The 15,843-nt window shown below is 36.6% G+C and overlaps 1 protein-coding gene across 1 annotated transcript; it reads right to left on the bottom strand.

Moving 5' to 3' along the window:
• Positions 1 to 757: 757 nt before the first annotated feature.
• LOC104464989 (CAP-Gly domain-containing linker protein 4-like) lies at positions 758 to 15,623 on the bottom strand (the record flags this gene model as incomplete). Its single annotated transcript, XM_010077877.1, has 8 exons — positions 15,491 to 15,623; positions 12,397 to 12,536; positions 11,563 to 11,656; positions 10,553 to 10,714; positions 7,053 to 7,171; positions 4,984 to 5,220; positions 1,585 to 1,720; positions 758 to 898 (listed from the first exon to the last, which is right to left on the bottom strand). Coding segments are annotated over exons 1-8 (1,162 nt in total), but the record flags the coding sequence as incomplete, so codon positions are not given.
• Positions 15,624 to 15,843: the final 220 nt, after the last annotated feature.

The following is a 15,843-nucleotide window of genomic DNA, read 5'->3' on the forward strand; positions in this document are numbered from 1 at the left end:
ACAGTGGGCACCACACACAGAAAGGGAGAGTCTGTACTCCAAACACCTTGGAACCTCAACAGAGAGAAAAAGTGCATCTTTCTTACTTCACAAGGAGGGAACTTACATAGAAGGATTATGTAATTTTAATAAATTACAAAAGACTAAGCTACAGCCAGGGACTGAGCCTTGTACTCCAACCAGTAGACTGAGGCCGTACTAAAAGGACAGCCTTTCCCTTCTAATTTGCCTCTGGTTTTACTCAGATAACTTAATAAGCAGATCAAGGAACAATTTGACTGATTGTGTTCTATCATTTTGCCAGAAAAAATAAGTTTCTTCAATTTCTATATATAAAGGTGTATATAGATTAGTTTCTAGATTTTCACCAATTTCAGTAAGTTTCAAGTCACCCAGGAAGATCTTGATAAATGAAACCATGTTAAGTTTAGACATTTAACTGATACCACAGCCAAACAAAAATGACATTAAAGGCTCAAGAATAAATGTTGTGGTGAATTTTTTTTTTAACAGAGTCTTTAAAGACCTCTACTAGTACATCAGATCAACTATAATCACTAAAGTACACTCAACATCCTTCCAGTACTAGTTAAAAGGCTACTTCTAATAATGAGAACACGTAATTAATAAATACCACCTTCTCATCCCAAGTGAGGAACTAATTCCAAACAAGTATTTTAATACCAACATTTACACGATTGGTGTAGATTGAAGATTAGTATCTCAATCCTGTCTCAACATACAAGAAAATACTCACCCGAATTCACTTTGGAAGTTATGTGCGTCACATCTATTTTCTTGGATTTGACCAAAGGCGAAAACCGCATGGAAGAACTTCGTACAAAGCTTTTTTTGTGATCAGAAGCCTTGCTTATTTTAGACAGAGGTGCAAAGATACCTGGAGCAAAAAATGTATGTGACAAAAGAGAACCAGAAATAATATTAGTGCAACAAAACTTTCTGGCTACTATCTCTTCAATCAACCAATTTAAGGGTTTTTTTCAGCCACGATCATAGTTTGCCATGCTGACAAAGCACTTGCAGAGTAGAAAGGACTAGCTCAAATTAACAGTGAAACCGAAAGACTTATCAAGCAGCTTGAACAGAATAAGCAAGTCAGTAAAACTGTCGATTAGAATCTTTGTCCTAACGGTAACGTTCAGTCTCCACTGCAACACTTTGTATATCATGACTGTCCATGAAATATCAATTAAAATACCTCAAGCTGGAAGTTAGAAAACACCTACAGGTGTGAATCTTTTAAAAATTAGTGCAAAGCAGTTAAAGAAACATGGCCATTATTGTTAAAACACAAACAAATAGCTTCAACAATACATGGAAAAATGAGACAGTTTCAAGGAAATAACCAGAAATTTTGACTGGCTGATTGTTTCAGTGGTTTTGCAAATAGTTGTGGCCAAAACACTAGGAACAGTTAAAAGAATCAATAAAACAAAGTTAAGTACTAAAAAGAAAACCAATGGAATTTGTTATCTGTTTTTATTCTCCCAAAAGGGTCATATCTTCCAACACTTTTTCAAAATCCAGGTTTTAAAAAATGTAAGAAAAAATTAAAGGTTATACCACATTTCGGTGCACACTTGAAGTACTGGACTTTTGCAACACTTCCATTGTTCTTTCCTTCTGGTTCATCCAGCTCCACGCCAGCCCACTGGCCACTGGCAAATTCTGTTGTGCCACAAAATCTTAACGTACCAACCTAAACCAAAAAGCATCAACACAGAGTGACTTTGTTAAACAAGTCTTGCTTACAAGAGCATAGTATAGATTACAAAGGAGACAGCAAGTCACCTCTGAGCTTTTCATCAGAACAGAGAAATACAAGCAACAATCTCCCTTGATTACTGACATTCCTATCTTTCAATGCCAGCCAGCGTATTTTTCAAAATGTACTAGTCTTTCTGTATATATTTTGTGTTAAACAAAAGCTGTGGTTATTGTGAAATCTCATAACAGACAAGAATGAGGCACTAAGTACCACCCTACAATACGGCTCCAAGTCAGCAAGGTACAGGAGTATACGCCTGACAATACAGGCATATATTTTCAGTGCCTTCCACACCAATAGTTCCAGAATCATGGCTAGATACCTTGCTGAATTGCAGATCCATGGAAATACTACATTAAAAAAAAAATCTGTAAATATATCTGCATGTGTATAAGTATGGATATATAAGTACATATATTTAAATACATTGCAAAAGTTAAATGGTAAACTTCAGAGCATATTTAATTTTTTTAAATAAGTCTTTTATTCCTTCTTTATGATTAAACAAAATCTAAAAAGCGAGCAAATGTTGTAACATTTTTTTGCTGCTTCAATATATACTGTGTAAACTTTGAACAGATAAGTACATCAAGAATATCAGGACAGACCAGTCTTGCTGGTGGACCTCAGTCACCACAAATATACATTATAAGCTCACCCACTTCAACCAAATGAGGGAGGAAAAACTAGCAGAGATGCAGTGATTTAAATGAATTTTTATATTTGATTTTAAAATTAGTTTTAGTAAGAAAAACCTTTGATCTTTCAGTTGCTCAGTTTTCATTACCTCATGTGACCTTAATACTATTAGTTCATTTTTTACTATGACTTCGCTGTCTAACCCAGCCCTCAGAGAGTAAACAGACAGAAACCATTTTTTCTTCTTTACTATACAGCCTTCCAGATACTCTTTCTTAATGTTCTGTAAAGAAATAAACATGACCCAGAGCCTGTTCTTCTTTTACTCTGAAGGTCTCCTTTAAACCTGATTGTTATAGACAGGTACATTACACTAATCTAGGCCCAGACTTTTCAGCTACCAACCCAGAGGTCAAATTCAGCCGGAGGAAGCTTGGCCAAGCAGCCTAACAGATTGTTTCACTCTCCAGGCACTTACTGACCAGAGGGAAGGTACCAGCATCTTAAACTGGAGGTGGAGACGGCAAAACTAAGGCTCCAATTTTGCACGAGCCCTCGGACTCGCGCAGGTAAGGAGCAGAGGACATCTTGCACATGAGAAACATGACAGGAACAGGAGAAAAGTTTTCCTCCAGCTGCTGGTTTCCCTGCACTCGCATTTCATTGAGTGTCCATTCAGATAATGTATAATCTAGCAGAGCATGAGCTGGTGAAGCTGGGGCACCCCAAATCATGTACACATAAACATCCGCTTACACAGCTTTCTGCCTTGTAAAACAACTAGGATGACAGGTACAGTAGGAATCCAGAGAGGAATCCATTTTCCCTCTGGCATATACTGCGCTTGGCTTTCAAGCTTCATTAAAGACAATACGTTAGGAGACTGCAGAAGCAGGAAAGAGAACAGGAATTCATAAACACTGCTCGTAAAAATGCTGTCATTCCAGTGCGCTCATCCCAGCTTCCATATTCTGGAAATGAGAACGGATCCAAGAGGAGATAAAAGAATTGGGCACCATTTTCATCATCCTGTTCTCACTTTTGCTCCACCCTGCACACATCTATGAGTATCAAGGGAGAGGGGAAGACAGGGCTGAGATCAATTTCTCCATTCAGACAAATGGAGACGGTGGGTGGGAAACAATGCGGGAGTAATGCAGCACAGCTCCTCACAGACAAAGAAAGGACGGGAGGAAAGAAGATGTGGAAAAGGAAGATCAAAAAGCACAATAACATTCCTCCTTCCCACCTGCCATATGACAGCTTTGGCTTCCTTAAAAATAAAAACTACCTGGAAAGCTCTGCTGGCCTTTGGCAGCAGAAACACAGCTTCCAACAAATGCAAAAACACTGCAATGCCGTACTTGATAAACAAAAAAGTAACCAAACCCAGGAAGCTTTATCCATACACGGTAAGCACATTACAGTTCAAACAGTTCTATGGGCCTTACTCAGAGGAAAGACACACAAGAGGACTCATTTCTTCCCTTTCTTGCTATAAAGCCTCCATTAACTTGCAGTTACATTATCTCCCCTCGCTTTCACTGTGCAATGGCTTTCTGTAAAAGAAACTCCCATAAACTTTTTACTGTCTTTAAAGAATAAGTGGCTACTTCAGTTAAAATGTCTTCTGCATAGCTAGCGATTCCTTCGCTTTTCCTGACTCTATTTCAAGACTACACCAAATGAAAATACAGAATGGAAGCTGCTTTGCACTCTCGGTGTTCACTTAAGAACACTTCAGCTCTGGTAATTACAAATCTGAATTTACAGTAGAAAAATTATTAAAGGTAAAGTTACTTTAAACATAAAATTTTGCTCACAAATGCCTTCAATATTTACCAGAAAAATATTTGAAATCTTTAAAAGAGTTCTAGCACTCTTAAGTAATTTCAGAGCCCTTACTATCAGAGCAAATAAAAGGTATGAATACTAACTACATATCAATGTTACATTTTTCAAACACATTTTAAAAAAATGTGTCTAGCAAGGTAGCTTCTTAAACTCTATACACATTACACCTGCACCAGTATTAACTACTCATACTTCCAGAGAACCATGTAACAACCCCACTGGCACAGCACCACTTCAAAGATTTTAGCTGCATTGCAGCAGTGAAATTAGGTTACTACAGGCTAAATAGAACTAAGGTTTTCTTTTACCACCTTCTGGAAATTATCAGGGGTAATTCACGAATACATACTCGTAACTGAAAGGTGGCTAACTCACAAAGTAATCAGTAAATTTTACCATCATTTTGACGTGACATCAAAAATGTTAATAAAAACAGGGCTATGCTGATGTACTATAGGAGACCGTTAAAAATGTTGCTTACAGATACAAAATGCTGACTGTGCCTGTCAAAACAGCTTTTCACAGTAGTGACTTTCTTTAACACATAACTGTTCAGCTTACTACTTTCTCTAACCAGAGTCTTACTGCCATCCAGAGTTCATCGTACCTTCCAGAAAGTGTTTTGGATCCTCAGATTTGAGATATGTCTCGAAAGGGGTAAATAAATTGACTGTCAAGAAATTATGAGGGTAGCATCATACCTTCTGTCCTGCAATAACAACACGATCTCCCAGTTTCAGGCCAAGCGATAAAAGCATGGCCTTGCCTGTGACATGATCATAGTTTGGAATCATAGCTTTTGAGATGTCACATGAGAGAGGCACTGCATCCAGCAACATCTGCTTGATTTCTTTTGCACTGGCTGCTGCATCTGCCATTTCCAGTGGCATATCTACCGGATCAGGAACCACATCTGCTGGGATCTGCCCTTTGTCATTCTGTAGAAACATAACATAGCACAGGATTTACTGCTGTGACAAAATACACCTGATCAGGCAAAACTATTTATGAATTTTTTAATCCTCTTCATTAGATATTTTCCCTAGAATATAAACCATAAAAACATCCACATTTTCAAACAAGGATGCCAAGACATCCTTAAACATATAAACTAGCATTTACAGTGTCTTTTTTTCAAAAGTGCTAAGTTAACAAAATTTTTAATCTTAGAACCTTATTAGTACTCAGAACTCATGAAAAAAACACCTGTATATACCTGTGCACCTGAACACAGATATAGGAAAGCAAGCAAGAATTCTGGTCTGCAATGCCAATACTGAAACCCTAACAGTTTGCAGAGAATTTATCTTTACCCAGTGTATAGCTTACTCCTTGGTGAACCTTATTACAACATAAGATAGAATTTAATTAATTCATGTTGCAGAATTATATAGCATACACAAAGTTGATGTCTCACATAAATACTTGAATAAACCTGTTCAGGTTTATTTAGATATAGACTATTCCATGAGAGATGAATTAAGGACAGAGTCGTTTCCAAACACTTCCCATTCCCAGAGAGCAGTGACTGCGATTCCCCTATTTCCCATGTGACACTCACCCTAGGCCAAAGCTGTTGGAGTAGCAGCTCACCTGGAGCTAAGACCTCAACTCAAGGCCAGTTGGCCAGACAGCAAGTACACTGTTGGGCTGTTCAGGCTCCCACAATGGCAAGTTCTACCTACGCTTTCTTCAGCAAAGGCATTAGTATGGATCTTCACCTACCTGCCAACTTTCACAAAGTTTGTGGAAACATAATTATCTCAGTCTCAGATGAGACCCTGGACTCAGAAATTAGCAAAAGTTCAAAGAAGGAATGATGCAGAGCAAGACTCTATTTGCTTTATTTCCTTAAAAAAACCAGACTAAAAGCTCAACCTTCCCTGAGCCCCCTCTAAATCTCCCTCCCTCAACCCTAGAAAACTATAATCCTTACTCAGCACTTACACTCTCTCGTCCTCATCTAAGCAAACTCTACACACTATCTCTGGTCAGAACTCCATTGCGGGATTGAAAGTAGTGGGCGGAGCAGAGGCAAGAAGGCAAAAGTAGGCACAGTGGCACAGGATTGCTTTTCTCAAGGGCAGAGTCACCTTTTTCCAGCTCAGAATGCTCGTGCAACTACAAAACAGTACTCCCTGTGACAACAGACTCAAAACATATAGCTGCCATAGAACCTGAAACATGTACATGCACACTAAATAATGACACAAAGAAGAAAAACAGCGGTTTTAAAGAAATCTAGATTGAAGATCATGAAGTATGAACAATGTTCCACAAGATTTTACATCATCAGTGATACATGAAATAACGACTCAAGTACCTTTAAAACAATTTCTCATTAAAAAACAGAAAGCAGAGACCTGAGATACTGACTATGCTAAAAAAAAAAAAAAAAAACAAAAAAAACCTAATCAAAACCCAAGATTTGTGGCTAGACACATATAGCAACACTTTACACTATAACTCAGGTCTACCATTTGTAGTTGCAAGACACAAAGAACTAACAAATTAAAGTTCAAGCAACAAGTACAAAAGCATCTTGAAAGCTATTTGAACTAATGAACTTGACTGTGACATAAAAACACAAACTTTAACCAACAAGGAAGAAAAAGCATACAACATCATCCACGATGAGTTATAAATAATTTTTCTGAGGCACTATCACTCCATGTAACACATTTTTAGCTAAACAAAATCCTGGACAGATTGTTCAATTCTTCCAGGTACTTCTTTCACCTTTTGGTGAATCTACAGCCTAACTCCTTACCCTAAAGGCAGGATTTGCTCCATGTTCCAGTAAACACTTGACAGCTCCTGTACATAGGTTAAAGGCAGCAATATGCAAAGCTGTTCCAAAATCAAAATCACTACAGGTGGCATCCACATCTGAAATTAAACATCACATGTGAGGTATGTAAGTCTGTTACGTGAACATTTCACCCTACAGATTCCTTGAGAGGACATTCACTTTTACAGTTTATGTTAACATTTACATAGAGATACCATTATTTATGTACTAAATGCATACAAGAAGTAATTCTACACAGAATATCAACCTCATCTGCATCTCTTTATTCAGACCACGAACCATTCTGGAAGATGAACGTTTACTATCATTCCTTTGATAATACTGATGACTTAACTGCAAAATTGTTGATATTCAGGATGCCCAATCTACTGTGCCAAGATTAACAAGTTAGTAACTTTAGGTTTGCATATAAATTAATGTTTCAGATATATTTATAGTTTACTGCTTCTAGGTGCCAAATGTTAAAATGAGATGCATCTTTAACCAGTTTTCTTTTGTGAGCAGATAGTGGGGCAAGAGAAAACTGATTATACCTCTGCTTTACATTGATTTAATTACTGATGGCCGAGAAAGAAGTAAGAGCTAGTGATTTTTATAATTTCTTTGTTTTCAAAGAAATGCACTCTGAAAGGTCTTGCACTGGTAGTTTGGAAAATGGAGCACTGCATTTGACTAGAAGAGGTTCAGCATAACATATATTTCTGTCAATTGTTCCCAATATATCTCTCAATGTGCTATGAAGTTATTATTGTTGCAGAAGACTGGAGCTTTAATGCATATATATTCTTTGGCTCCTCTCCTAAATTATACAAGAGGGATGTCAGTTTGAGTCAATTATATATATATATATGACCGTTAACTAAAAATGCCAGCTGATTTAACACACAAACCAAAAAAGCCAACGAGTATTAGCAATAATGTCCCAATTTGAAATACTGGTGAGGAATCTAATTCCACCTGTACAGTCTCCTACTATTTTCCAGTATCAGTCTCTGTCATAAAAACCACTAGCCCTTCTCAAAATGTGATAAGCAAAGTGTATCCCAACTGTGTCAGCATCCTTATATAGTTATACTAAATTATTATTTTGGGGGCAAATAAAACATCAACATATACAGAAGATACATAAATACATATATCTGTATAGACATGTCAACTTCACACATACTAATAAAGAGTGATTCTGAATTTTATAAAGATCAAAGATAACAAATTTGGGATCAAATTTACCAGTTTTACAATTGCACTTATACAAACTCATCTATTTTAAATTTAATTGGCACACACGCAAAAAAAACCTGCATTCACATGATGCAATCCTAACGACACCTATGTATGCAGATGTACCCTTCATATATCAAATGTCAAAAGACCATTACCAGATGAAAACTGAGTAGAAGCTGCATAGTTATATACAACTATTGAAAATTTAGTGTTTAATAATGCCATCAATTAAGTATTTTCTACGCACATAGAAACCAATCTGCAGAAATACTGATCAGTAACATCAGCTACTAAGTTGGCAACAGTTGCATGTACTCCTGTGTTAAAAAATAACTCACGTGTAGATTTATTTTTTTTTTAACTAGACTAGTGTGACTTCCTCAGACTCGCAAGCTTCATGCTTGGAGTTTTTAAACACTGCTTTCTTACAGCTTTGTTCTACGCCTAAGTTGGCATAGTACAGGTGACAAAAAGAAACATATATATTTATCAAACGTTACCCACTAATGTCCCCTAGTTAGTTTGGGGGTAGTTAATATGCAGCAATGGTCTGTCATTAGCAACCCATGCAGGTTACAGTCATTGTCTAATGGCATCACACAACGTTTCTAATTCTTAAGCCTTTAATTATTTTTATATTTAAAACCTCTAAAAATCTAAGATCAAACTAGCTCTCTGTTCTAAAAATTAAGGAGTAAACCTGTATCAAGAATTTAACTGCAGAGCGTCATAAAGGAAATAGTTTACGAGGAAATCAAAAGGAAACATCTGTGGTAGTGGCTGTTTTACAACAGGTGTTTCAGAGTCAGTACACCACTGTCTTGAAAAGTTATTTATACATTAACAACCATTTTTTCTCCAGTTCAGTATGAATCCATCCAAGGCATGTTTGCCTTCTATGTACATCCTCTCTTGTCTGCAAACTGCCTGATGCAGTATGGAGCTGAGATTATTCCTGCTATTAATTCAGACCATCCACTGTTTTCATGTCACACGGCAAATAATTTTATACATTTTTTGAGATTAGAAAAATCATCTGCTTACCCAAGAGTTACCAAACTGCCAAGGCATTTAACCAGAGTGGTTTCCTTGGAAATCTGAGCAAATTCCCACCCCTTCCGTAGGCACCGCACAGGAGGCGGTGAGAACACCAAATGCAAATGAGGTCTGAAAAAAGACCTGATCTGCTGATGCAAATTATGGAGACCGGACTATTGAAATGTGATGTGGACTCAACTACTGTGCAGTCTTATTTTGTCTTTTGTTACCAAGCTACACTTATTACCTCTTAAGTATGTCGTACCAATAACAACGCCGTTTAACAATTACTTCCACGATGATTCAGGACGTGGTAAGCAAGCCTTGGGTACTCCAAAAACTATCTGCTTTTCAGAATTTTGAGAAAGAGTCTTTAGCTACAACTAACTAAAAAAGGGGATTAATCATCTTGAAAAATGGCACAATCAGAAGGACATTCAGTAAAACAAACTGACATTTGTAGAATTTTAGTATTAAAACTGCTTACTGGTTTTGATATCCTGACCAAATTAGGAACAAATGGTTCTGGTTCAGAACTATTTCTGTATTTCCACTTGCGTAAGTATAAATAGGGCTCCAATTACCAATCCTTCATATTATCGTTCCAAAAGGTATTATCTATTTATGCCAAACACTAGAGTCAAACTGTTCCTTACACATGACCTTAGGTCATGTGTAAGCCAAGAAGTGGGAAAATTGAGCACGTCAAAGCTGTTTCAGTCACTAGGTCACCACATGCCATTGCCAAATCCTCACTTCTCATTTACCCTTCTCCCAGCATTTCAAACATACTTCTCAATGGTTAAGGAATCTTTAAAACCCTAAGAATTTACCAGAGTAGTTACATCTTTGGTTTTCTGCATACATTCTCTTGGTCCTCAACAACTTAGAATTAACCAGTTTACTTTCTGTTCCATTAGATACTTCTCTACCATCTTGTACAAAGCTCAAGTTTAAAAACCAGCAATATAACCATCACATTAAACCACAAAAAAAAAAAAGGCTAAGAAGAAAGCAAACCAATGAGGCTGACTAAAAAAATGAGAGATTAGAAATTACTTATGTATTATGTATTTATGTATTATGTATGTGTATGTATTTATGTCTAATGGATAAACAAACCCTACACACCAGCTTAGGATCAACAGCGTAACAAAATATGCACAACCACATGAAACAAAAGTAACAATGCCCACCTTTTGGCTTTGCATTTTTCAAAATAAGACTAATAAGTTCTGGAACATCAAAGTAGGCAGCATAATGCAAAGCATTCATATTCGTCCAGCGGCTGCGTAAACTGCTATCAGCACCCAAATCAATAAGCTGTGTTGCAAATTTTACAGCGGTTTCAACATCACCTGCAAGGTAAATTTTGTAAAATATACATCAGAGATTTATTTGACCACAAAAAACAACCACATAATCTACATGAAACCCTTAAAGCTCACAGCAGAACAATTACTATGCCTTTCTTTTTAAGATTAGGATGCAGAAATCTTTGCCTTTTATCATAAGGGGCTGAAATCTCTACTAAATTATACAACACTACCTGTTTAATGCAAATAATGTGTCACCCATAAAAACCATGGATTTTAGTATCTGATAGAAGAAAAAAAAAATCACACACCACAATGCTGAAGCTTATGTTAAAAGATCTGTCAACATCAGAAATTCTAACCTATGCCACATTTAACTCAGTTCAAATTCAGAGGACAACTGGGTTCAGGTCAACAAAAAAGTAACACAACATGGAAAAGCTAGCAGGAGTGTTCAAACAGAATTAAATATGCTCTCATTTCCAGTACTTATAACTATAAAAATGCAAACAAAGATTATTGTTTTCTTCAGACATGATCAGGGTGAAATAAAAAAAACCAGACAGCCAGTCACCTAAATGTTCTAGTTTCACTCATGTAAGCAAGCTGCTGATAGCTTAGTTTGCACCCCAGTCTGAAGCAGCCATTGCTACACTAAGTATGTTTAAGCTGGTACTATTGTCTGCAATATCTGTACCGCTGACTCCCAACTGCCACAGCTGTAACTGTGCTACAGTTCTGTATCTTCCTTTCTGATGGCCACTAGAAGAGCCAAAACCAGGCACCAAAAAAAAAAATCTACTGCAAGGAAAAATTCTGTAATAGTCAGTGGGATTAGCCTTTGTGAATTAATTAGGTTTTTACACCTATAATGATGCTGCTTTACTCACCAATACCATGAGCCCCTGATTTGCAAGTGTAATGCAAGAGAGTCATATCGGTCAGTCCATCTCTGTCATTCACATTGCAACCCCTTTTAATGATCTGAGAGACAAGTGGAAAACGAGCACATTTTAGCTCTGGTATGTCACCAACATTAGTAGTATTTATAAGTTATTTCAGATATATTGACCCCTGGATTCATTTCAATGCTAACAACAAAGAAGCCTGACAGAATAGACTGCATCTGCAGAACTGAGCAACACGCACAAATGTAATAAATAGTATTATATGAATATCATTGTTTACAGATTTGTTACTATGTTTTCCCTACCTGTCTAGAAAAGCCTATAATCCAGAAAAAAAAAACAAACAACCAAAAAAAACAAACAACCCAAACCAAAAAAGTACAATGGCACTACTAGAAACAAGGTGTCTTCTGAAAGCAGCCTATTGCAGGTTGCAAAGAGATTTCAGTTCCTAACTCATTTTGTGCCTTGGAAACACTGGCCTTAAGGGCAGGCCTCACTGTAACTTCATATACTGGAGTTTATGATTACTGCTAAGTAGGAAACTGAAACACCAAGGTGAAGGGTCTCTGCTTTGAGAAGAAACATTGTTTCTACCATCTATCCAAATCTACTGAATTTTAATCCATCCTTCTCTCTCCAAACGAAAGCTGACAACATGTGGAATACAAGGCACTGATCAGTAACTACTTGTTAAAAGGCAGAAGCTGTATCTGCATTTATGGTTAGTTCTGCTTCTGAATGAACTGATTTTATTTGTTGTCAACACAGTATTTAACAGGGAAATCATTCAGGGATCTTCAATTTATACCTCACCTCATTCCCAATAATATCAATATTCTGCTGGACCTGTGGAACCCACTGCCTTAAGATAGCAAATAATTCAGAAACTGATGTTTTGGGGTTGAAAAGAATTTCTTGACATGCTGCATCATTGGGATCAAAGAAGGAAAATTCTGTTAAAAAAAAGGAATCATTAGGTACAATTGAAACTTTTAACATGCATGTAGTTTTTCAAACTTGGAGGCAAAGAAGAGCACAGAGTCACTTCACTACTCTGGAAGTGACACTTCTATATTGGAAAAGACACACTACTATACTGGAAAATCGGAATGTTGAATTAATTTAGAAAATTTTCTTTAACATCTGGTCTACCTTTCCTTTAATACTAAGGTCTTGCTTATACTTCTGAAAAAGCTTTAAATGAGCAACCAATACAATGGTACTGCAAGACTGATTTTATGTCTAGACAAGGACCAACAGGGATAGCAGTGATTACGCTAATCAGGGTTTACTCTCCCTTCACAAGCCACCCAAACACTGCTGATTCAAAACTGTTCCCAAGCACAGACAAGCCTCTTGATCGCTCAGTGTTCAAATGCGTACACGATTTCTCCATATGCTCCAAAATATGTCTTTTCCCTCTTCTTCCCTCACAACTTACATAAAAAGTACCAAAATATAAACACAGGCACAAATCAGGAAGGCATTCAATGGCCTCCGTGATTTTCAGATATTTCATGAATGTATCAATCCAAACTGGCAGCAGCTGCAGGTAATGAACATTTTTTAAACTTTTAAAAATTTGAAAATTAAGCCACCAAACCAAGATTAAAAAAAAATAAAAAAGATACTTTGAAGATTTTAAACCTCGTGCTTCTTCAAGCAACCCAAAGTATAGGTGTAAAAAACACCTTATTATTAAAGTGTGATATTTCATGCTACTTACAGGTGTATGTGTGTGCATGTATACACACATACTGTATTTTACATTTGTGGACTTTCTTCCAACTCTGGAAAATTATATGCAAGAATCTGGACAGCAATGGCTATTAGGAGAGGGAGCGGAAGCAGAACCTGTTGTCATCAGCAAATGACTGAATCATGGAAAACACTGAACTTCTATCCCCGCTGTAGCTATCTGGGAGTTGCCTTTCAAAAAGGTTTCAAACAAATGTACAATGTCAGCTTGCATCAATTGCAGACAGAAGGCTCTCAGAACAGACACACAGGTTAAGTAAAACAGAGCATCATTTCGGTGTATGACATGGTACAAACCACCTCTGGATGAATTATTATAACCTTTCCTCAAAAAGAGCATACCACACTTCTAGATTGGATTAGCAGATTAAAGCACACATGGAGCTCACTTCCTGGCTATCTCAAGTTCCTCTAACTGCACTGCCTTCTTTCAAAAAGAATGAAGGAGGACAACTTCACCGATATCTAACATGAAAAAGCAAACCCCTTATCTCCCAGCATTACACAAAGTGTGATTCTTACCTATGTCCCATGTATTGATACAGATCTACTGATTTATGTGCTAATATTTAACTTCTGCATAAACCAGCTGATTTCATCAAAGCTATGAAGCAAATAGACAACTAGCCAACAAGACTAATGATCTCACACAACATGCATGATTCTTACTCCACCAGGAAGACTCCTAGCTACTAACCTGAACCAAATTATACATCAGAAATCAACAGACTGTTACAATCAGCATGCTAGGGTAAAAACCTGAGAATATATTAAGTATTAATAACAACCATTATAAGTGCTTAACAAGTGATCAACTGTAGAGTTTGCAAACCAAAGAAATGTTCTGTTAAAACAAGAAGTTCCAGGAAAGGATGACAATGGCGTCCAGATACTTTAAAACATTACTCCCTCCACCTCTGTCTTTCCCATGCATTGATCACAGCGCTCAACTGTATTAGAGAAATACAAATGCACTTAACGTAATGACCAAGAACCTTTGTCTGCTGTGGTTTAACCTTCTTTACCCAGGTTCAGTAATATTGCTGTTACATTGCAATTTCTTTTATTTAATGAGCCCGCACAGACTGAGTAGGACAGACTGTAGTGATACTGTAGTGTTATTAGAAGATACCGCAACACAACAATGTTTAAAGAAGGATAAATGGAAAAACTTTTCCAAGCGATAAGAAAACAGAATGGAATAAATCATGGCAGTACTTAGACTAGCATGGGATGGACAAGTTATGAGAACTGGGCTAAAATCAAGTAAAGACACATGTTCATGTATTAAAACATCGTATGGAACTGTTACATTTCCAGTCTGCGCTAACTCATCAAATGGGTCTCAAGAACGCTGAGTCTGCCAAAGACAGAGCATTACATCATGTGTATTTATTTCTCCTGAATACAGTTGATCGCTATAATCAATGCATGGGAAAAACAGAGGTGGAGATGGTAATTTTTTAAGTACATAGATGCTATTAACATCTTCTGCAATATTCAAAGGCATTATAATTGTAGCTATCTATCTACGAAGATCCTTACCTACAGTGACATTTTAATATATTCTCTATCCTGTTTTAAATATTATTATAATTTATATATGTGAAGACACTTCAATATTATTTCAAAAGCCAATCACCAACACTTGCTATAATTTTCTTTTAATACTCATTTCAGTCCTTACCACCAAACATCTACACTTCCAACAGAAATATTCCCCTGTACTGCATTGTTCACACACTGAAAGCACAAGAAAAAGTGTGGCTCTAGAGATTTTAAATGTGATGTAGATGCTTAACTACATTTAATTACTGCGATTTTACATCTTAACTTCTACATTGAGATGTACAAAAACCTACAAACCCCCCACTGAGATGTAAAAAACCCTACAAACCTCTGACTGCATGCACAGAAGAAACTGTAAAAGGAAAAGATATTATAATTTAAAATATATGTAATAAGAAAAATGGAAAAAGCATGGGTCTTCATCTTTCATTTCCTTTAAAAAACAGAGAATTACTTGAACAAGCAGTAAACTTTTTCTGAAAAGAAGGAATAAATTAAGAGTTGATTGCTTTTCTTAAAATTGATTATTCAGATTTATTCTATGCTGATCACAAATTCATTTTCCGTTAAAAGTACACACCACAGTCTGAAGGCATTGGTGCTGCAGCAACAGAAAAAGTAACTGATGTTTCAGAGTTTGGGAATAAGAACCGTTCTCTTTCAATGAGGGAATCTCCTTCCAAGGAAGGTTCTGGGAGATCCTCTATGGTCATCTTCTAGAAAGCCACTTTAGGAGGAGGAAAAAAATTAATAATCAATAACCTCATTAGAAATACTTTGGATTAGTTCTAGGGTAGTAAGATATAAAGTGTAATGAGACTAAAATCTTCCCTTTTTGCAAACATAAACTATTACCACTATTACATCCTTACAAACTAATAAAATTAAGTAGTAAAACTAGTAGAGTATGGCGTCAAGGACACCCAACTTCTA

This window comes from Pterocles gutturalis, unplaced genomic scaffold (assembly GCF_000699245.1).
Source record: "Pterocles gutturalis isolate BGI_N339 unplaced genomic scaffold, ASM69924v1 scaffold16368, whole genome shotgun sequence".
Lineage (NCBI taxonomy): Eukaryota > Metazoa > Chordata > Aves > Pterocliformes > Pteroclidae > Pterocles > Pterocles gutturalis.